Here is a 23,725-nt window from a genome sequence, read left to right on the forward strand (position 1 = left end):
CCAAGGCTAACAAAAAACAAATTAGATGATGAGTAACAAATCCAAAGCCTACCGTGTGTAGTTCTGGATGCTAAGCTATGACTAGATAGTCACTGTTTAGGGGAGGGGTTTAGTGAGCTGTCAATTTAGAAATCATCATTTCTTATATGTATCCACAGATCCACTCTGTGGTGAAATACTAACATAAAGTAATCCCATCAGTCAAAGTGGTACAATGTAGGGGTACCTGAGCCCATCTGATTGGGCTGTAAGAGTATGTCAGACAAGAAATGTTGAAACAATTGACCTATAATATAAATTCCTTTACAGTGCATCTAATTAGGATAAAATGAATGTTGCACAAAAGAAATTGAATAGAAATAGAAGCTATTAACATGGTCAAGAATCATTAACAGGAAAAGCTCATTATATTTCAGACTTCTTCATTGTCTTTTTGATCCAGTCGAGTTGTTTTTTTGACAGAAAAGCGTAAACTCCAGGTTTTTTAATTTGGCCACATTTCTTAGGTCCAAAAGAAGTGACTCCAACTAGCGCTCCATTGCACAAGAGCGGTCCACCTGAATCACCCTAAAGAGAGAGCAAATACAAGACATTCTGAGGCACATACACAGCAGTCAGGGTGATATGGACGTTATAGGTTACTTCCTGCTCAAAATATATTGAGTGTGTACTCACCGTACAGGTATCAGCATTGTTTGAACCAGCACATATCATGTCCTTAGTGATGACAGGGTTTTTGTTGTAATATTCAGGGGAGTTGCACTTCACTCTTTTGACCACAGTCACATTGACAGCCATCAGGACATCAGACATTTCGGTTTTGTTGTCTATTTTTCCCCATCCAGCCACCATACAGATGGAGCCGGCTTTTGGGTCTTTGACAGTTTTACCCAAATCAAGACATTTCACCGTTTTGGTCTGCTCTGCTGATTTGTTTAGCTGAAATTTTGAAAAAAAAACAGCAGAGCATTACTTATTTAAAGCAGGCCTGTGCATTGACTTTATAGAGTTTGAATAAAGGACACAAACAAGGAAGACTAGTGCCAATACTAATTCTCATATATAAGGAATCACAGTAGTCAGGACAACAAGAAATGAAGGTGTAGATAACATTCTCTAGATCATGGGGTGAGAAGAAAGACTTTATATTTTGGATATTATTTGGAGATAAGCGACAGCCTGACTATATGTTGGCACTAATTCGATTTGGACTAAATTTGGTTGAAATTTTGGTTCAGTTTAATTGGGATCTTTCCCTTTTGCCTAAATAAACTGAAAAATATAGCTGGAGATTTTCTATATTTTTCTTTTTGACAAATCTCATCCAACAATGCCAAACCAACAATCAATTGATCGTACCTAGAAGTTTCTATCCAAGGTCTGATATTACTTATTCCTCCATACCTTTGACATCTAAAAACTATTAAAAACACCTCAATGAGCCACACTGTTGCACTGGTTGTAATGTTCCTTCACCACAAAGATTATGGTCATGATTGTTTGTTCGAAAAAGGATTTCAGCACGAAGAGTCTCTGTAGAGTAGTCCCTTGTAGGACAGACACCACTGCACATGTGCGGAAATGCTGTTCCATTTAGTTCTTTGCTAGCTTGTTGTGCTACATATCACAACCTCTTGACAATCCTGATAAGTTCTTTTGAGTAAATTACAATGTATTTCAAAGTCAAGAGGTTGTGATATGAAGGACAATAAGCGAGAGAAACTATTTAAATAAAACCACATTCTTGCACATGCTCAGTAGTGTCTGCCTCACACAGAACTACTCTCCAGAGACTGACAACATGATTACTGTTGTTGGAGCTGTTTCTAAACAAATTAATGTGTTTTTTTGTGCTGAAGGAACATGTCACCTAGTGCGTTGTGTGGCTCACTGAGGTGTTTAATAGTTTTTGGACAATAACAGAGATCTAGGCACAGGGGAATATGATACATCAGGCTTTGGATACACACACAATACTTGTAAGTAGAATGAGTTCATTGTTGATTAGGCTCTGCACATGAGATTTGTTGACAATAATAAAAATATAGAAAATCACCAGCCATATCTGTTTAGAGTTTAACAGAGTTCAGACAAAGCTCCAAATATGTTTCTAAATCATCATGAACCACTCATGCACCTCTGCAGATTGAAACCAACAACTGTAGTTATTGTGAAATCACCTTACCTTGAGCAACATGAGGTCATTCACTTTCTTTTTCTCATCATAGCGGGGATGAGGAACATGAATCTCCACCTCTAGGATCTGCCTTGAACCCTTCTCCTTTCTTTCGGATTTTATGGAGTGCACCCCGAGCCACACCCTCTTGATACTGTAACAGCATGAGACACAGGAATCTGTTAGATTACAGTTCATATACACTAAAGATTTACATGCAAGAAGTGAATAAACTGATGATAAACTGATGACTCTATCAAACATAATGAGGTCAGAATGTGGCCTTTTGAGACACTGAGAAATCTACTGCATTTTTTCCCCCCAAGTGTGAATAAGAGTTGATACTTCAGTAGTAATAGTGTTGGATGCAGAGTTTAAATAGAGCTATTACTCTGTCTTAACTGCTGAAAATGTTAAATTGACTGATATAAAATGGTAATGTTTATTTTCACTCTTCCACAGTTAAATGTATATGAGCAGAAGTCTGTCCTAGTAGATCCTCTAAATTAGGTTTAGAAGTTTTTATAAAAATACAATATTAATACAGTAAATGCAGTATACTGATGTCATTAGACACTGATAAATTAGTTTAAATGTCCCTATTCAGAGCAGTTCATCTATATGGATGACTTGGGGGATCAAACCAGCTAATTCATGGAAAACTTAAATATTAACGTGCAAAATCACTTGCACAAGAGGAAAGGTAACACTCTGACCACCTAAGTAGCATTTAAAAGCAGTATACAAATATTTAATAAATGATTTATAACACTTGTGATACAGTTGTAAGCAAACATAAATTAATTTGGAAACAACAATAACTTCTGTGGACATCCATAAATGGGGCTGGTGTATAAACAGATAATAAATGATAATAAAACACAGTTGTGATTATATAAAATAAGTTTTCATAGGAGATGTTATAATTGCTGACATACTGCTTATAAATGCTAAATAGTGGGACTTAAGGTAAAGTGTTAACTTATTTGTGTAGCAGAACCAATTATACAGCAGTAATATGTAGTATTATAATTACACAAAATCTGTAAATAGTTATAACCTGACGTGCTACCCATCCAGGGTCAATATGTGGAACATTTGAGTCTCAGTTTCTGTACCCGTTCACTTCCGTGGGTGCCCCCCTCATTAATGATGTCTCCCGCCTTTACCGCTCCCGTTTTTCTGTTGTACTCCATGGGAGAGGTAAGCGACATTGCGGTCTTCCCATTGAATTCTGGTCGTAAGTTTATTTATTAGCTTAAAGTTCTTGCGCAGTATGCTATCACATTTCTATGTCATTTAATTTGTGTAGGAGCTCAAGTTAGCTGTCACAATTGACCGGACGATTTTGTTATTTACTTCTGTCGTTAGAATAAACGGTCGCCTCCCAAGATATCCTGGTCTGAGCCTCTTCATCAAACCACAACACACACAACGCTAGAAACTACTGGTTACATTTGGGTATATGAAAAATCAAAATTTCTGACCAAATGTTACATCATCAGTTATACTTTGAGTGCAAGATATGACATTTTAAGTAAGGTAAGTACTGTAAGAGGCTTACTCAGAGCAGTGGGCAGCAGTCAGGACCCATTTTGGATTGATCAGTATCCCTCCACAGATTGGTTTCTTGCTCTCCAGCAGAGTCATGAAAGGCAGAGAGTGAGGCCTCACTTCTTTCCCTCCAATAATCTCAGCACCATGACCTAAGACAACATATTCAGACGGTTCATTTATCAAGGAGGTGATAAATGACTCGGTCAACCAAACAAAACATGACACTTTGCACCGGCTGCATTATAATACTGAAAGACCCCTGTAGCATTACTTTGCATGTTTTTTATGAGCAAGATATCACCAAGTATAATTCTGCAAATATAGAAAATATTACTCACTGGACTGGACAACAAGGAGGACCACACAAGAGAGAAAAACACTGAGATCTCTCGGGCTGAACATTTCTTCTTCTCTCTGTTTGATATGATGGTAAATGAACTGAACACTGAAACCCACCTCGATGCAAACACTTGTCATATATGTGTGTCAGGCATGGGTTAAGGATGTGGTCTGATCAAAGCAATACATGAGTCAACAAAATGGATGCAAGCATGACATGAGAAATACTGCAAACCGTCTTTATTTAGAAGCCTGTGGTAACTGTTTCTGTCATTTACTAGTCATCATGCAGTAGTTTTATTTGACAGCTGTGTGGTGGAGGCTGTATTTACGTGAAGTAGGGTGCAGATGTTTGCAGTATGCAACAGCTAATGACTGGGGGTCTTTGAAAACTCCAGCTATGACTTACTTGAATACCATCATCTTATGATTCAGAGGGAGAATAAAAATGAATTCTACATTTAATCAAACCTTAATTTTCCTTCAGTTTGCAAGAAATAGCATCATGTCAACCATCTTACATAGATATTTATTTGTATGAGTCTTACATGAGCAGCCACTAAAGACAGCAATAAGTTGCTTATAGTACATTTCTATTGTAGAATAACACAAAAACAGAATGCAAAATAATATGCGGCACAGATCTTAGAAAACGAAACATAAAGGCCTGAGGTGCATGAGAACAGCAAGGTATATGTGGTCACAAATATACAACAGATTTCATTGACTAAATTATCATTGTTGTGTTCAAACTTAGACTTCAAAACTGAGAAACATTTTGATTTAAATCAGAATACTGTAAATGTGTGTTTCTCTCTGAAATGTTAAATATTGTTTTGGGTCCAAAACACACAAATGAGTGTAATACCAGAGGCCTGACAACATTTGACTAGGTTAGCATTATTAACACCGACTCCTAAAAAGTACGTTTGTGTGTAACTTATTTGCAACAGCAAATATGTTTTGAAAGTAAACATATAGAATTTGACCAACATGCATTAATAGGCCTGATGGAAAAGTGAAAATACTGTATGAAACAAAACACTAAAAACTAACAAAAAATATAAAAACAATATAAAAGTACGAAATAGAGAAAATGTCAAGTACTTTTCTTCTCGTGATATGACTAATACTTTCAGAATTTGTTGCCACATTCACATTAATGTTTCTCTTTAAGCCTTGATGTAAAATACATTTTTCTTATATATATCTTCACTGAAATAATGGTTTTAGTCAAAGCTTTGGTTCGCTTCATCTGGCCAGAGACATCATGTTGAAATTGACCTTTTTTGGCTAAATCTGGACCCTTTCACATACTTTCAGTGTTGATCAATAGGCATCAACCTTGATTGAAATAAACTAGCTGGATAATCTATGTGTGAGGTTTTTTTTGTCATATTATGTGTCAAGAAAACAAGTAAACAGGTAATAGCTTATAAAACTTTGTAATTTCATCTTGTTTCATCTGGTTGACAGGTTGAATAATGTCACTTTGATGTTTTGCTTTCATATTTAAATGAAGCATGAAAAAGAAAACTTTCACCTTTTGCCAGAGATTCCCCACCAGGCCTACTAGCATCTAAGGGGTACTTCTGTAGTTACCACGGGGTACATGGAAAGATTGCAGAGTAGTTGTTTTGAGCAAATAGAAATTATAATTCAAATGAAAAAAAAACAAAACAGGTCGACTGAAGAGGACAGGAGCTTCCACAAGCCCGCGTAAGTTGACCTATAATATCTAACCACAGTGTGCTGCTACTAAGTGCACGTGAAAACTACTTAGCAAGCCACAGTAGCACAACAATAACAGGTCTTGGAAAGCAGAGCTAACAAAAAAAAGCAAAATTAGATGCTGAGTAAGAAATCCAAAGCCTACCATGTGTAGTTCTGGATGCTAAACTATGACTAGACAGTCACTGTTTAGGGGAGACGTTTAGTGAGCTGTCAATTCAGTGATCACTCATTCTTATATGGATGCACATGTGTAGCCACAGATCCACTCTGTGGTGAAATGCTAACATGAAGTAATCCCATCAGTCAAAGGGGTACAATGTAGGGGTACCTGAGCCCATCTGATTGGGCTGTAAGAGTATGTCAGACAAGAAATGTTGAAACAATTGACCTATAATATAAATTCCTTTACAGTACATCTAATTAGGATAAAATGAATGTTGCACAGAAGAAATAGAATAGAAATAGAAGCTATTAACATGGTCAAGAATCATTAACAGGAAGAGCTCATTATATTTCAGACTTCTTCATTGTCTTTTTGATCCAGTCGAGTTGATTTTGTGAAAGAAAAGCGTAAACTCCAGGCATTTTAATTTGGCCACATGCCTTAGGTCCAAAAGAAGTGACTCCAACTAGCACTCCATTGCACAACAGCGGTCCACCAGAATCACCCTAAAGAGAGAGCAAATACAAGACATTTTGAGGCACATACACAGCAGTCAGGGTGATATGGACGTTACAGGTTACTTCCTGCTCAAAATATATTGAGTGTGTACTCACCTTACAGGTATCAGCATTGTTTTTACCATCTGAACCAGCACATATCATGTCCTTAGTGATGACAGGCTTTTTGTTGTAATATTCACCGCACTTCACTCTGTCGACCACAGTCACATTGACAGCCATCAGGACATCAGACATTTTTTCGACATTGTTGTCTGTTTTCCCCCATCCAGCCACCATACAGACAGAGCCAGCTGTTGGGTCTTTGACAGTTTTACCCAAATCAAGACATTTCACAGTTTTGGTCTGCTTTGCCGATTTGCTGAGCTGAAATTTTGAAAAAAAAAAACAGAGTTGCATTACTTTTTTAAAGCAGGCCTGTGCATTGATTTTATAGAGTTTGAATAAAGGACACGAACAAGGAAGACTAGTGCCAATACTAATTCTAATATATAAGGAATCACAGTAGTCAGGACAACAAGAAATGAAGGTGTAGATAACGTTCTCTAGATCATGGGGTGAGAAGAAAGACTTTATATTTTGGATATTATTTGGAGATAAGCGACAGCCTGACTATATGTTGGCACTAATTCGATTTGGACTAAATTTGGTCGAAATTTTGGTTCAGTTTAATTGGGATCTTTCTCTTTTGCCTAAATAAACTGAAAAATATAGCTGGAGATTTTCAATATTTTTCTTTTCGACAAAACTCATCCAACAATGTGAAACCAACAATCAATTGATCCTACCCAGAAGTTTCTATCCAAAGTCTGATATTACTTATTCCTCCATACCTTTGACATCCAAAAACTATTAAAAACACCTCAATGAGCCACACTGTTGCACTGGTTGTAATGTTCCTTCACCACAAAGATTATGGTCACAATTGTTTGTTCAGAAAAGGATCTCAGCATGAATAGTCTCTGTAGAGTAATCCCTTGTAGGACAGACGCCACTGCACATGTGCGGAAATGCTGGTCCATTTAGTTCTTTGCTAGCTTGTTGTGCTACATATCACAACCTCTTGACAATCCTGATAAGTTCTTTTGAGTAAATTACAATGTAGTTCAAAGTCAAGAGGTTGTGATATGAAGGACAATAAGCTAGATAAACTATTTAGATAAAACCACATTCTTGCACATGCTCAGTAGTGTCTGCCTCACACAGAACTACTCTCCAGAGACTGAAAACATGATTACTGTTGTTGGAGCTGTTTCTAAACAAATTAATGCACCCAATTTTTTCGTGCTGAAGGAACATGTCACCTAGTGCATCGTGTGGCTCACTGAGGTGTTTAATAGTTTTTGGACAATAACGGAGATCTAGGCACAGGGGAATATGATACATCAGGCTTTGGATACACATACAATACTTGTAAGTAGGATGAGTTCATTGTTGATTTGGCTCTGCACATGAGATTTGTTGACAATAATAAAAGTATAGAAAATCACCAGCCATATCTTTTAAGAGTTTAACAGAGTTCAGACAAAGCTCCAAATATGTTTCTAAATCATCATGAACCACACATGCACCTCTGCAGATTGAAACCAACAACTGTAGTTATTGTGATATCACCTTACCTTGAGCAACATGAGGTCATTGACTTTCTTTGTCTTATCATAGCTGGGATGAGGAACACGAATCTCCACCTCTAGGATCTGCCTCGAACCCTTCTCCTTTCTTTCGGATTTTATGGAGTGCACCCCCAGCAACACCCTTGTGATACTGTAACAGCATGAGACACAGGAATCTGTTAGATTACAGTTCACATACACTAAAGGTTTACATGCAAGAAGTGAATAAACTGATGACTCTATCAAACATATTAAGGTCAGAATGTGGTCTTTTGAGACACTGAGAAATTTACTGCATTTTCCCCCCAAGTGTGAATAAGAGTGGATACTTCAGTGGTAATAGTGTTGAATGCAGAGTTTAAGTAGAGCTATTACTCTGTGTTTAAATGTTAAATTGACTGATATAAAACGGTAATGTTTATTTTCACTCTTCCACAGTTAAATTTATATGAGCAGAAGTCTGTCCTAGTAGATCCTCTAAATTAGGTTTAGAAGTTTTTATAAAAATACAATATTAATACAGTAAATGCAGTATACTGATGTCATTAGACACTGATAAATTAGTTTAAATGTCCCTATTCAGAGCAGTTCATCTATATAGATGACTAGGGGGATTAAAAAAAGATTGTGCACCAAGTTAATTTATGGAAAACTTAAATCTTAACGTGCAAAAGCACGAGAGGAAAAGAAACTCTTTGACCACCTAAGTAGCATTTAAAAGCAGTATACAAACATTTAATAAACAGTTTATAACTCTTATGATATAGTTGTAAGCAGACATAAATGTATTTGGAAACAACAATAACTTCTGTGGACATCCATAAATGGGGCTGGTGTATAAACAGATAATAAATGATAATAAAACACAGTTGTGATTATATAAAATAAGTTTTCATAGGAGAAGTTATAATTGCTGACATACTGCTTATAAATGCTAAACAGGGGACCTAACGCCAGATATGACATTTTAAGTAAGGTAAGTACTGTAAGAGGCTTACTCAGTGCAGTGGGCAGCAGTCAGGACCCATTGTGGATCGATCAGTATCCCTCCACAGCTTGGTATCTTGCTCTCCAGCAGAGCCATGAAAGGCAGCGAGTGAGGCGTCACTTCTTTCCCTCCAATAATCTCAGCACCATGACCTAAGACAAAATTTTCAGACGGTTCATTTAGCAACGAGGTGATAAATGACGTGGTCAACCAAACAAAACATGACACTTTGCACCGGCTGCATTATAATATTGAAAGACCCCTGTAACATTACTTTACATATTTTGAATGAGCAAAATATCACCAAGTATAATTCTGCAAATATAGAAAATATTACTCACTGGACTGGACAACGAGGAGGACCACACAAGAGAGAAAAACACTGAGATCTCTCGGACAGAACATTTCTTCTTCTTTCTGTTTGATATGATGGTAAATGCACTGAACCCTGAAACCCACCTCGATGCAAACTCTTGTCTTATATTTGTGTCACTTGTGTGTTAATTTCAGAGGATGTGGTCTGACCATGGAAATGCATGAGTCAGCAAAATGGACACAAGCATGACATGAGACTTGCTGCGATCCGTCTTAATTTAAAAGCCCGTGGTAACTGTCATTTACAAGTCATCATGCAGTAGTTTTATTTGACAGCTGTGTGGTGGAGGCTGTACTTACATGACATAGGGCGCATTAGCAGGGTGCAGACGTTTCAGTATGGGTGGGACCAGTTTGCAACAGCTAAAGACTGGGGGTCTTTGACCATTTCAGTTATGATTTACTTGAATACTATCATCTTATGATTCAGAGGGAGAATAAAAATGAATTCTACATTTAATCAAACCTTAATTTTCCTTCAGTGTGCAAGAAATAGCATCATGTCAACCATCTTACATAGATATTTATTTATATGAGTCTTACATGAGCAGCCACAAAAGACAGAAATAAGTTGCTTATAGTACATTTCTATTGTAGAATAACACAAAAACAGAATGCAAAATAATATGCGGCACAGATCTTAGAAAACGAAACATAAAGGACTGAGGTGCATGAGAACAGCAAGGTATATGTGGTCACAAATATACAACAGATTTCATTGCCTAAATTATCACTGTTGTGTTTAGACTTCGGCTTCAAAACTGAGAAACGTTTTGATTTAAATCAGAATACTGTAAATGTGTGTTTCTCTCTGAAATGTTAAATATTGTTTTGGGTCCAAAACACACAAATGAGTGTAATACCAGAGGCCTGACAACATTTGACTAGGTTGGCACTATTAACACCGACTCCTAAAAAGTACGTTTGTGTGCAACTTATTTGCAACAGTAAATATGTTTTGAAAGTAACCATATGGAATTTGACCAACATGCATTAATAGGGCTGATGGAAAAGTGAAAATACTGTATGAAATACAACACTAAAAACTAACAAAAAATATAAAAACAATATAAAAGTATGAAATAGAGAAAATGTCAAGTACTTTTCTTCTCATGATATGACTAATACTTTCAGAATTTGTTGACACATTCACATTAATGTTTCTCTTTAAGCCTTGATGTGAAATACATTTTTCTCTTATATATCTTAATGAAATAATGGTTTTACTCAAGGTTTTGGTTCTCTTCATCTGGCCAGAGACATCATGATGACATTGACCTTTTTTGTCTAAATCTGGACCCTTTCACATACTTACGTTGTTGATCAATGGGCGTCGACCTTCATTGAAATAAACTAACTGGATAATCTATTTGTGAGTTTTTGTTTGTCATATTATGTGTCAAGAAAACAAGTAAACAGGTAATAGCTTATAATACTTTGCAATTTCATCTTGTTACATCTGGTTGACAGGTTGAATAATGTCACTTTGATGTTTTGCTTTCATTTTAAATGCAGCATGAAAAAGAAAACTTTCATTTTTTGCCAGAGATTCCCCACCAGGCCTACTAGTATCTGAGGGGTACTTCTGTAGTTACCACGGGGTACATGAAAAGATTGCAGAGTAGTTGTTTTAAGCAAATAGAAATTATTATTTAAATGAAAAAAAAACAAAACAGGTCAACTGCAGAGGACAGGAGCTTCCACAAGCCCACATTAGTTGACCTATAATAATAATAATAATAATAATAATTATTATTATTATTATTATTATTATTATTATTATTATTATTATTATTATTATTATATAATAATATAATAATAAGCTTTATTTATAGAGCACCTTTCATGACATAAAATGCAGCTCAAAGTGCTTTACAAAAGAAATGTAAAACATAGATACAGATATATATATGCACAAGCACATAGATACACACACACACGTGCATATATATTCATATACATATGCATGCGTATATATATATATGCATACATACATAAACATATACATACATATGCACACACGCATACATATTAAACAGGATAAATATCGGTTAAGACATAGTAAAGGAGTAAAAGACAAATTCTAGAGAAGGGATAAAATCATAGGGGTAAAACAAAATCAATTAAAGGCAAGGTCATAGAAGTAGGTTTTGAGTTGCTTCTTAAAACTGTCAACCGAGGTGGCCTGTCTGATATGAGGAGGGAGCATGTTCCAAATCTTCGGTGCATCACAACTGAAGGCAGCGTCGCCATAACTCTTGCTGTTTGTCAGTGGCACCTTTAGCAGACCAGCACCATGCGATCTGAGGGAGCAATTTGGAATATACTCTGACAGGCAATCTGACAGGTCTAACAACAGTGTGCTGCTAATAAGTGCATGTGAAAACTACTTAGCAAGCCACAGTAGCACAACAATAACAAGTCTTGTAATACCAAGCTAACAAAAAAAACAACAAATTGGATGATGAGTAAGAAATCCAAAGCCTAACATGTGTAGTTCTGGATGCTAAACTATGACTAGACAGTCACTGTTTAGGGGAGGGGTTTAGTGAACTGTCAATTCAGTGATCACTCATTCTTATATGGATGCACATGTGTAGCCACAGATCCACTCTGTGGTGAAATACTATTATGAAGCAATCCCATCAATCAAAGGGGTACAATGTAGGGCTACCTGAGCCCATCTGATTGGGCTGTAAGAGTATGTCAGACAAGAAATGTTGAAACAACTGATGTATAATATAAATTCCTTTACAGTACATCTAATTAGGATAAAATGAATGTTGCACAGAAGAAATAGAATAGAAATAGAAGCTATTAACATGGTCAAGAATCATTAACAGGAAGCACTCATTATATTTCAGACTTCTTCATTGTCTTTTTGATCCAGTTGAGTTGTTTTTTTGACAGAAAAGTGTAAACTCCAGGCATTTTAATTTGGCCACACGCCTTAGGTCCAAAAGAAGTGACTCCGGCTAGCGCTCCATTGCACAACAGCGGTCCACCAGAATCACCCTAAAGAGAGAGCAAATACAAGACATTTTGAGGCACATACACAGCAGTTAGGGTGATATGGACGTTACAGGTTACTTCCTGCTCAAAATATATTGAGTGTGTACTCACCGAACAGGTATCAGCATTGTTTTTACCGTCTGAACCAGCACATATCATGTCCTTAGTGATGACAGGTTTTTTGTTGTAATATTCACCGCACTTCACTCTGTCAACCACAGTCACGTTGACAGCCATCAGAACATCAGACATTTTATTGACATTGTTGTTTGTTTTCCCCCATCCAGCCACCATACAGATGGAGCCAGCTGTTGGGTCTTTGACAGTTTTACCCAAATCAAGACATTTCACCGTTTTGGTCTGCTTTGCCGATTTGCTGAGCTGAAATTTTGAAAAAAAAAAAACAGAGTTACATTACTTATTTAAAGCAGGCCTGTGCATTGATTTTATAGAGTTTGAACAAAAGATACAAACAAGGAAGACTAGTGCCAATACTAATTCTAATATATAAGGAATCACAGTAGTCAGGAGAACAAGAAACGAAGGTGTAGATAACGTTCTCTAGATCATGGGGTGAGAAGAAAGACTTTATATTTTAGATCGTATTTGGAGATAATTGACAGCCTGACTATATGTTGGCACTAATTCGATTTGGACTAAATTTGGTTGAAATTTTGGTTCAGTTTAATTGGGATCTTTCTCTTTCGCCTAAATAAACTTAAAAACACAGCTGGAGATTTTCAATATTTTTCTTTTCGACAAATCTCATCCAACAATGCCAAACCAACAATGAATTGATCCTACTTACAAGTGTCTATCCAAGGTCTGATATTACTTATTCCTCCGTACCTTTGACCAAAATAAATGTACATTATTAGTTTAAATCATCAACAGTTTTTTCTCATTCATTTTTCATTAAAGTCCGAACTGTGCCATTGTGTCTCCAAATTCACAATGTACCAGGCACTAAGACCTGGGAGAGGCTGCTGCTGCTCTAATCCAGCATTTCCATTGGCTGTGCTCATGTGTGCTGCCCGCTCAGAGCCGACAGTAGAGACTGTAATGGTAGTCAGAAACCACTGAAGTTGTGACAAGATGTTGGCTAAAACTTTACCAAGAGAAACATAATATACAGTGTGAAACAGTAAGTAGCTCACTTGACCACTGCTACTCTCTCTCAATCAGTTAATGTCAGTGAAGAGGTCACATTGTGTTGATCATAACACAATTTTATATCCCTCAACTCCTCAATATGTAGATGGATATACGACATGTCATCAAAAAAGGTGGCAGCTCTGCCGAAGGCCAGTCAGGTGAGAAGATTTTGCCAGTTCAGACAAATACAAAGGCATGAACTAGCCTAAATGATTTTATAACATTTTTAGTTTTAGAGTTTCACACCTCAAACATCAGTCTGTGTATGAATAACGTACTTAGGACCTGCAACTTATCTAAGAGAGAGGAGATAGCATTCCTTGACTTCAGTACCTTTGCTTGATCTGTGCCTATTGTAAGTGGATGGATGGCAAGTCATATTAGATCCGTGCCTATTACAAACTATGAAGAGACAGATCTATTGTGTTGATTTTACATCTATAGCTACTCTAAAAATTCATGACAAACAGACATTTTGGGGGGGGGGGTACATTTGGTACCTTTTGAGAAATTTACCATGTAGTTCAAAGTCAAGAGGTTGTGATATGAGGCACAATAAACTAGAGAAACTATTTAAATAAAACCACATTCTTGCACATTCTCAGTCGTGTCTTCCTCACACAGAACTACTCTCCAGAGACTGACAACATGATTACTGTTGTTGGAGCTGTTTCTAAACAAATTAATGTACCCAAATTTTTCGTGCTGAAGGAACATGTCACCTAGTGCATCGTGTGGCTCACCGAGGTGTTTAATAGTTTTTGGACAATAACGGAGATCTAGGCACAGGGGAATATGATATATCAGGCTTTGGATACACATACAATACTTGTAAGTAGGATGAGTTCATTGTTGATTTGGCTCTGCACATGAGATTTGTCGACAATAATAAAAATATAGAAAATCACCAGCCATATCTGTTAAGAGTCAAGCAAAGTTCAGAAAAAAACTCCAAGTATGTTTCTAAATCATCATGAACCACTCATGCACCTCTGCAGATTGAAACCAACAACTGTAGTTATTGTTGAATCACCTTACCTTGAGCAACATGAGGTCATTGACTCTCTTTGTCTTATCATAGCGGGGATGAGGAATGCGACTCTTCACCGCTAGGATCTGCCTCGAACCCTTCTCCTTTCTTTCGGATTTTATGGAGTGCACCCCGAGCCACACCCTTGTGATACTGTAACAGCATGAGACACAGGAATCTGTTAGATTACAGTTCATATACACTAAAGGTTTACATGCAAGAAGTGAATAAATTGATGATAAGCTGATGACTCAATCACTCATAATAAGGTCAGAATGTGGCCTTTTGCGACACTGAGAAATCTACTGCATTTTTCCCCCAAAGTGTGAATAAGAGTGGATACTTCAGTGTTAATAGTGTTGAATGCAGAGTTTAAGTAGAGCTATTACTCTGCGTTTAACTGCTGAAAGTGTTAAATTGACTGATATAAAAATGAACAGAAGTCAGCCCCAATAGATCCTCTAAATTAGGTTTAGAAGTTTTTATAAAAACACAATATTAATACAGTACATGCAGTATACTGATGGCATTACACACCAATAAATTAGTTTAAATGCCCCTATTCAGAGCAGTTTCATCTATATGCATGACTCAGGGGATCAAAAAATGATTGTGTACAAAGTTGATTTATGGAGAACTTAAATCTTAATGTGTAAAATCACTTGCACAAGAGGAAAGGTAACGCTTTGACCGCCTATGTAGCATCTAAAAGCAGTATATAAACATTTAATTAATGGTTTATAACACTTACGATATAGTTGTAAGCAGACATAAATCCATAAGTGGGGCTGGTGTATAAACAGATAATAAATGATAATATAGTAAAACACAGTTGTGATAAATAAAATAAATCCTCATAAGAGAAGTTATAATTGCTGACATACTGCTTATAAAATGCTAAACATGGGGACTTAAAGTAAAGTGTTAATTTATTTGCGTATATTAAAAATCTAAATTTCTGACCAAATGTTACATCATCAGTTATAGTTTGAGTGCAAGATACGACATTTTAAGTAAGGTAAGTACTGTAAGAGGCTTACTTAGAGCAGTGGGCAGCAGTCAGGACCCATTGTGGATCGATCAGTATCCCTCCACAGCTTGGTATCTTGTTCTCCAGCAGAGCCATGTAAGGCAGCGAGTGAGGCCTCACTTTTTTCCCTCCAATAATCTCAGCACCATGACCTAAGACAAAATATTCAGACGGTTGATTTAGCAACGAGGTGATAAATGACTCGGTCAACCAAACAAAACATGACACTTTGCACCGGCTGAATTATAATATTGAAAGACCCCTGTAGCATTACTTTGCATGTTTTTTATGAGCAAGATATCACCAAGTATAATTCTGCAAATATAGAAAATATAACTTACTGGACTGGACAACGAGGAGGACCACACAAGAGAGAAAAACACTGAGATCTCTCGTGCTGAACATTTCTTCTTCTCTCTCTTTGATGTGTTGGTAAATGCACTGAACACTGAACCCCACCTCAATGCAAACACTTGTCTTATATGTGTGTCACTTATGTGTTAATTTCAGAGGATGTGGTCTGACCATGGAAATGCATGAGTCAGCAAAATGGACACAAACATGACATGAGAATTGCTGCAAACCGTCTTAATTTAAAAGTAACTGTCATTTACAAGTCGTCATGCAGTAGTTTTATTTGACAGCTGTGTGGTGGAGGCTGTATTTACGTGAAGTAGGGTGCATCAGCAGGGTGCAGACATTTCAGCATGGGTGGGACCAGTTTGCAACAGCTAAAGATTGGGGGTCTTCAGCTATGACTTACTTGAATACTTTCTTCTTATGATTCAGAGGGAAGTATGAGAAATTGGAACATATTTATGAATGAAAACTCAAGAGCTAATTACTGGAAAAAAAATTATTGTAAATTTAATTAATAATAATACCTTAATTTTCCTTCAGTGTGCAAGAAATAGCCATCATCTCAACCATCTTACATAGATATTTATTTATATGAGTCTTACATGAGCAGCCACTAAAGACAGCAATAAGTTGCTTATAGTACATTTCTATTATAGAATAACACAAAAACAGAATGCAGAATAATATGCAGCACAGATCTTAGAAAATGAACCTTAAAGGCCTGAGGTGCATGAGAACAGCAAGGTATATGTGGTCACAAATATTTGGCACATATACAACGGATTTCATTGCCTAAATTATCACTGTTGTGTTAAGACTTAGACTTCAAAACTGAGAAACATTTCGATTTAAATCAGAATACTGTAAATGTGTATTTCTCTCTGAAATGCTAAATTTGTTTTTGGGTCCAAAACACACAAATGAGTGTAATACCAGAGGCCTGACAATATTTGACAATATTTGACACATTAGGTTAGCATTATTAACGCTGACCCCTAAAAAGTACGTTTGTGTACAACTAATTTGCTACAGCAAATATGTTTTGAAAGTAAACATATGGAATTTGACCAACATACTTTAATCGGCCCAATGGAAAAGTGAAGATACCATATGAAACAAAATACTAAAAACAAACAAAAAACATAAAAATAATATAAAAGTGCAAAATAGAGAAAACGTCAAATACTTTTCTTCTCATGATATGACTAATACTTTCAGAATTTGTTGCCACTGAATTAATGGTTTTAGTAAAGGTTTTGGTCCTCTTCATCTGGCAAGAGACATCATGATGAAATTGACCTTTTTTGGCTAAATCTGGACCGTTTCACATTCTTTCAGTGTTGATCAATAGGCATCAACCTTTATTGAAATAAACTAACTGGATAATCTATGTGTGAGGTTTTGCTTGTCATATTATGTGTCAAGAAAAAAGATTACAGCTTATATTACTTTGCAATTTCATCTTGCCACTGATTCAGTCTCCGTGTAAATAGCGTGCACGATTCATGGACTAAAGTCTCAGCTGCAGTCATATGAAGTTACACAAAGGCCGGTTCACAATTTGTCACCTACAGTACAACAACAACAAAAAAAGCTACCTTCAGAGAACATATATCCAGCCACCTTATATTGAAATAAATATAGAAAAAAAGGCCTCATAAAACACATCACACTGTGCTGTCGGCTTGAAGTAAACCTTTTACTCTAATCATCCATGTGTCCACTGTAGATCCTTCTCTCCATTGCTCCATGCTAACACGTTAGCTTAATCTATGAGGAGTTATGGTATGACACGTTATCTAAGAAATGACTAAAGAAGAACTTAAAGGGTATTCTGTCAGTGTTAGTAGAAGAAATGGGTGAGACAGTAATAAATATGACACATCTAAACACCTTATTTGTTCATCAGAACTAGTTGGATACACTGAATTTAAGAAACGATCGCTAAAGGTTACGTTTCTTACTTATTGTGGGTCACTTACACCTACACTTCATGGTCTTATTTACCTTGATTACACATTGAAGGTTCACCCAGACTGCAATAAAGTCTTGCATCTCTAGAATACCAAACCACTTACCTAAGGCCATGGCCTGTGTATTTTACGTACAAATCAAATGATTTAGCTACTGCAGAACTTTGGAGTCAGACTACCTCTCTGTTGCATATTATAGCAATCGCTATTTTTTGAAAATTTGTTTTACTCCTACAGTATTACAGCCTAATTTTGTATTACTACCCATATAGCCTATGAGCTATGAAGGTATTAAAGTAATCCACCAGCAAAAAACAAACAAACCCAAAAACGTAATTTCAAGCACATATTTCAGATGCAGGTGCTGAGTCCAAAATAATTGTAGATACTCACAACACTGTAAGGTGCTCCCTTAAAAATATTCTTCATTATTACATTCAGAATCCCTCTCTATGCCTCTATACCTGGTGAAGAGACGGTCTAAGCTCAAAGTGTTGTACTCTTTCTGAACGTAATGAAGACAAATATTTTTAAGGGAGTATTTTACTTTATGTCTAGTCTTTAAGAAACAGAAAGTATCTATAAATGTAGATTTCAACCAGCTTGATGGGCCAACAAATTAGCCCTCAAAGATGCTGCTGAAATGCTTCCCCTGTGAAGCAGCTGCAGGATGTTTAATTTACTTTAAAATTACTGCTCCAAAAAAGTATGATTAACAAAAACGAATTGAAAAACGAGGCTCCAATTTGCTGAATAAATATAGGACCAGGGACATATTAGTCTATTAGTATACTGTAGAAAAAATGCAAACGACAGCAGCTCCTACTTTTGGCAACAAACATAGCTACAGAACTACTTTCAGCAACTTAACTTTAACTTTGTGGTCTGACCGTGACATTAACACACGTCAGCTCAGGTCTACTCAGAAGACAGCAGCACGGATAAAGAAGGTGTTAACCATCCAGTGGAAACATGGTGATAATGCACGCAGCAGTTTCCGAATTAAACAGTGAAGCACATTTTCTACAAGAACACATGGATGATGTGGACCATCACAGATGGAGTCTATCAAGTAAAATTTTTCCACGTTGGGAAACTCATCACTTTCTATTTGTTCTACATTGAACTTGTTCAGTATAATTCACGTTTACATTTAGTAAACAATTCATGACATCATGAACAAGGTTACTACAGTGAAGGTTAAATAGCCTGTCCATATCATCTAGACGCCAATCTTTTTCAATGATCAGGAAGTATTATCTTTAAACATCTTGTTTAGAAGTCTAGATTAAGTCCTGGTTTCTGTTTTACTCTTTAACCGATTCCTCTGGTTCTCTCTGGGATCAGGTCAACAAATGTGTCTTCAGTAGAGAGCTCCACTTTTGAGATGTCATGATCCGACTCCTCATGAGCATCTGGAGAAGAAAAAAAGATGACACATGTCTTGTCTTGTATTTTACGAGGAGTATTTTAGCATATTGATTTTCTTACACAGAAAAGGAGACTTGCCTTTTTTCAGGATATGATAGAGGACCCACAGTGGAGGAGCCAGAGACACAAGCTTGAGTAATTTCAAAATGTAAATTTTGACTGTGTAGTGTTCACCAGAGTCCACTATGAGGAGAAAAGACAGATAGCATACACAATTAACGACAGCAATTTTGTAAATTTGAGTGTTGACCAGTCATTAGTGTGTACACTTAAAAAATATTAGTTTCCAGTAACTTAAATGATGGCAATCAATTATTTGTTGTTATTGTTGTTTTTCATTAATTCTGGTTTAACTGGTCTCTATGCCATCTTCAAGTTCCCACTATGGATGCCCATGCCTATTCACAGAGATAATAATGGTTATTGTCATTATTGGTAAATATATTAGTTATCTTTTTTGATTGATCAAAGAAGATAAGGTATGGTTCCCAGAACCAAAAATAGTTTAAAAACCCAAAACAATTCCATTATAATGACATGAAAATCTGGGCATTAAAATATTTGGCATTTCAGTCAGGACCACTTTAGTCAAAAGAAACCTTTTATTGCCATTTGTAGTTATATTTGGTGGTATGTCTCTGTCCTAGGAGCCCCCTGCCCTTCCATGTGCCTACATGGAAAGCCTAAGACAGGGAGAGCAGGAGGAAAGACCCCAAGTACAGAAGAGAGCAGGCAACAATGACAAATGACATTGTTTAAGTCAGCTGGGGTGGAGGCAGGTTGCAAGTGGTTTGCAGAGGAAGCAGCAAGGGTAGGCAGACTGAAGCAGCTTTAAATAAGGCGCCCTGTATGAGATTTGCCAATTGAATGCGTAGCGGGGAATCAGCTGAGCCATCAGCTGATGTAGCTAGGTTTTTGAGCTGAGCTTAACTTTGTGGCCTGCCTGAACTAACGCTATGCTCAATTTTTGTTTGATAGTAAAAATGATTAATTTAATATTACAATTTTGCAGTAACAAAGTAAACTCAAGGGGCAAAGTTCACAGCACATAGACTTAAGTCCTTCCTACCTGTTTTGACCTGTACAGTTGTAGGGTCACTTTGAAGGATGATTTTTCCACCAGTGACATTATCAGGACGTATGACAAATGCAGAAATCTCAATGAAGTACTCAGTGGCTGAAGTTAGGTTGGAGATGTTGATGTTCATGAATGCAGGGCCATCGGTGTAGGGGTAAAGGAGCGAATCGCACATGTTACTGCATATAGTCACGTTGTAACTGTGTGATGTCATCTGCATAAACGCAGAGACGTTCCAGCTAAGAATCACGTGATCAGAGCCCACCGAGTCCACCGTCACTGGATGTGGGGCAACTGGACCTGTTAGTGACGATGAGAATAAACAAATCAGAGAAAAGGTTTAGTTTGGTCACACACCTCTAGTCCAATTCACAAAGAAACAAAGATTTGTTTGATCTGTTTGGTGTTCACACGGACTTATTACCAACAAACTGAGAGGGGAAAACATGTGTCCACATGGACAGACTGGTAACTTATTTACAGACAGTTTTTGTGCATCATGGGTGATACGACCCAAGTTTATTCCTATGATTGACAGCAAATCATGCAGTGCCTTACTACACTTTATTGTCTTCTCTGTTGGTCACAAAGAGTTAATAGTGAAATTGGTGAACATCTTTAGTCAAAACTGCAAGTGGAACTCATCTATAATATACAAAAAATGGGGAAAACTACATGTTTTGTATCATAATACTATGGTTTACAAGGATACAGCTGGTGATTTTCTATATTTTTCTTATTGTCAACAAATCTCATATGCAGAGCCAAATCAACAAAGAATTGATCCTACGTGTGTATCCAAAGCCTGATATATCTTACTCCTCTGTGCCTTTGCCACAATGATTATGGTCACAGTAGTTGGTTTAGAAAAAGGCTCCAAAGACTAATAACAGCTGTGAAAGGTTTCAACTAGTATGCCCGAGACAAACTCCACCCAAGCCTACCTCTAAAATAATTATCTGTAAAGATTCAATGAAAATTGACATTTAACTAATACATGATGGAAAATTTGTCAGTTGAGTTGAATGGTAACTAAACTTTTGTGAAAGTGCAAGTTAACATTTCTGCTCAGATCAGCAGGAAGCTGTTGGCCTGTGGTTTCTGTGCCTTACACAGACACTCTACATCCTTGACCGTTACTGTGAAGTCTTGGAAATGTTAAAAATAACTCAACAACATACTTAACTTAGCAACGCAAACAAAAATTAACTTAGCAACGCAAACAAAAATTATCCAATAGTTTGCTGATGTTCTGGTTGGTGACCATATATGGATTTTGAAATGTAAGATGCTTTATGACCAATGATATAAAAGTGGAAGCCAGAGAGATCTCAGGGTTTTTTGCTTTTTAGGCTTTTAGCTCTGGCGGCCCTTTTTGCCTTTTGGCATTTTGCCCTTTATTGCTCTTTTTTGCCTCAGAGGCCTTTTTCCACACTGCTGATTGTCATGGGAGACATGAATATCCATACTGACAAAACCCAAGCAGCTGACTTCTTGTCACCTCTGTCCTCATTTGACCTCACACAGGTCTCCACCTTTCCCACACACAAAGCGGGCAATACTCTTGATCTGATTTTGACTGAGACCACTTTCCCATTCTGGTAAGTGGTCTCAGACTTTTGGACCCTACTGTATGTGCTAGAAGCTCTGGTAGGACAAGTAGAACAAGTCATTACGACATATTCAAAAGAGCTTTATTGTCATTGTGTCTGACAACAAAATAGCATATTATTGTTACGTCTGTTATATTTGGCACATGTTTTAACCATCCTACCACAGAAGTCCTAAATAAAATAGGTAATTGAGCATTACAATACAGATGTACGTACGCATGTGTAGATGTGTATGAAAGTATATATACAGTATGTGTATAGGTATCCATATAATGTGTATGTTTTTTATGTGAGAATCATACTCTATATGTGCAGGCAATGAAAATAAATCTTCCCCCGTGAAAATAAAGACTATCTATTATATTAGTGGTTTACAGATATGACCACAATGAAAAGGTTTTTTTTACATTTTAATACAACAATGAGGCATCACTCACCCTGACAGACAAACATATGCGGCTCATCACAGTAGCGTGCCAGCAGCTTCTTGTCTGTCTCCAGCATTGCCTCCAAACTTGCACAGCGGCCTTCAAAGTTTTTCCTGTACCAGTGCTCATAAGTCAGGTCTTCCTCATCCACCCACTTCCAGCCACTAAAGATGCTCTGACGCTGCAGACCGAGCCAAAAACTGTCTCTCTTTGCAGCAGTGGCATTGAGGAGTGTGAAGTACTGCTCCTCTTTGCTCAGGACAGCCAGGTCCACATAATGCCTCTGACAGAAGTCCTGGGCTATGAACCAAGATACAGATCTCTGGACCAGGAAGTTCTGAGACAGGGCCTGACCCACCCTCAAGCCATGGCACACCACTATAATGGGGAGAAAAGATGACCTATTAACAGCTTATACACTGTAACGAGTTTTACTAACTGTGTATCTCGTTCTCTCTTTAATTAAGACTGAAAGTTATGTCAGTAACTGTATTTGTCGGCTGGTTTTCATGTCACATTGTGGATACATTTTTACATCTGCAGAAAAAAATCACGCATACAGTAAAAACAAGAACCTGTATCACAGCAGGTGGCATTGTGTTTTTCTCTGTAAGTGTTCTTGTTATTATACCAGATTCTTGAGGAAAAATAGGCCTGTAAATGTGCAATTGGCAGCAATAATCTGACAGGAAGGCTTTGACATGAAAAATAAACAATACATAACTGTCAGCTGTTGTTGACAAGTTATATATACATTGTATATATGACTTGTACTAGTGATTGTACTAGTTTCCTCAAAATAATGAAATTCAATGAGAAGTTACATCAGTCTTATGCAAAATCAAAACTTAACTAAAGGTAAATAATAATTTGGCAACAGTTACCCAAGACAGCCAGTCGCTGCAGAATCTGCGTCTCATAGGCAAACATAGAATCTGTGTTTTCTTCCTGGAAAGTGAGATTTGTGTTCTTATTCCATTTCCATCCATACATTTAACCATACGCTTTCCAAAGTCTTGCTGACCGTGCATATTTTTTAGCCACCTAACGAGTCCTGTCTCTCCCTCGTCTCCCTCTGCTTGCTCACCTGCACCGGAGGTTTATAAACTCGGTTCACACTGTGGGGTGATGCAAGAGGCGTAGGAGATGGGA

At 37.0% G+C, this 23,725-nt stretch overlaps 3 protein-coding genes across 3 annotated transcripts; all 3 read right to left on the reverse strand.

Annotated features, from left to right (window-relative positions):
* Positions 1-263: 263 nt before the first annotated feature.
* LOC122970973 (granzyme A-like) lies at positions 264-4,135 on the reverse strand. Its single transcript, XM_044337388.1, has 5 exons — positions 4,072-4,135; positions 3,741-3,882; positions 2,186-2,330; positions 676-939; positions 264-567 (listed from the first exon to the last, which is right to left on the reverse strand). Exons 1-5 carry the CDS (start codon positions 4,133-4,135, stop codon positions 406-408), a joined length of 777 nt encoding a protein of 258 aa, XP_044193323.1. The 3' UTR covers positions 264-405.
* A 1,245-nt stretch (positions 4,136-5,380) lies between these two features.
* On the reverse strand, positions 5,381-9,493 carry LOC122999639 (granzyme A-like). Its single transcript, XM_044376721.1, has 5 exons — positions 9,430-9,493; positions 9,099-9,240; positions 8,107-8,251; positions 6,584-6,853; positions 5,381-6,475 (listed from the first exon to the last, which is right to left on the reverse strand). The coding sequence occupies exons 1-5, from the start codon at positions 9,491-9,493 to the stop codon at positions 6,314-6,316; spliced, it is 783 nt and encodes a 260-aa protein (XP_044232656.1). The 3' UTR covers positions 5,381-6,313.
* A 2,717-nt stretch (positions 9,494-12,210) lies between these two features.
* LOC122999646 (granzyme A-like) lies at positions 12,211-16,476 on the reverse strand. Its single transcript, XM_044376735.1, has 5 exons — positions 16,032-16,476; positions 15,701-15,842; positions 14,669-14,813; positions 12,587-12,856; positions 12,211-12,478 (listed from the first exon to the last, which is right to left on the reverse strand). Exons 1-5 carry the CDS (start codon positions 16,093-16,095, stop codon positions 12,317-12,319), a joined length of 783 nt encoding a protein of 260 aa, XP_044232670.1. The 5' UTR covers positions 16,096-16,476; the 3' UTR covers positions 12,211-12,316.
* Between the last annotated feature and the right edge of the window lie 7,249 nt (positions 16,477-23,725).

This window comes from Thunnus albacares, chromosome 2 (assembly GCF_914725855.1).
Source record: "Thunnus albacares chromosome 2, fThuAlb1.1, whole genome shotgun sequence".
NCBI lineage: Eukaryota > Metazoa > Chordata > Actinopteri > Scombriformes > Scombridae > Thunnus > Thunnus albacares.

What these genes read in the sequence shown, in the direction of transcription:
- LOC122970973 (XM_044337388.1), bottom strand. Translation starts at nt 4,135, where the DNA reads ATGTTCAGCCCGAGAGATCTCAGTGTTTTTCTCTCTTGTGTGGTCCTC. An exon ending in ACTGCTGCCCACTGCTCTGA is followed by an intron (nt 2,331 to 3,740) that starts GTAAGCCTCTTA and finishes ATGCTGTTACAG; the next exon opens with TATCAAGAGGGTGTGGCTCG. An exon ending in ATGACCTCATGTTGCTCAAG is followed by an intron (nt 940 to 2,185) that starts GTAAGGTGATTT and finishes TCAAAATTTCAG; the next exon opens with CTAAACAAATCAGCAGAGCA.
- LOC122999639 (XM_044376721.1), bottom strand. Translation starts at nt 9,493, where the DNA reads ATGTTCTGTCCGAGAGATCTCAGTGTTTTTCTCTCTTGTGTGGTCCTC. An exon ending in CCTCCTCGTTGTCCAGTCCA is followed by an intron (nt 9,241 to 9,429) that starts GTGAGTAATATT and finishes ATTTTGTCTTAG; the next exon opens with GTCATGGTGCTGAGATTATT. An exon ending in ACAATGCTGATACCTGTAAG is followed by an intron (nt 6,476 to 6,583) that starts GTGAGTACACAC and finishes CTCTCTCTTTAG; the next exon opens with GGTGATTCTGGTGGACCGCT.
- LOC122999646 (XM_044376735.1), bottom strand. Translation starts at nt 16,095, where the DNA reads ATGTTCAGCACGAGAGATCTCAGTGTTTTTCTCTCTTGTGTGGTCCTC. An exon ending in ATGACCTCATGTTGCTCAAG is followed by an intron (nt 12,857 to 14,668) that starts GTAAGGTGATTC and finishes TCAAAATTTCAG; the next exon opens with CTCAGCAAATCGGCAAAGCA. An exon ending in ACAATGCTGATACCTGTTCG is followed by an intron (nt 12,479 to 12,586) that starts GTGAGTACACAC and finishes CTCTCTCTTTAG; the next exon opens with GGTGATTCTGGTGGACCGCT.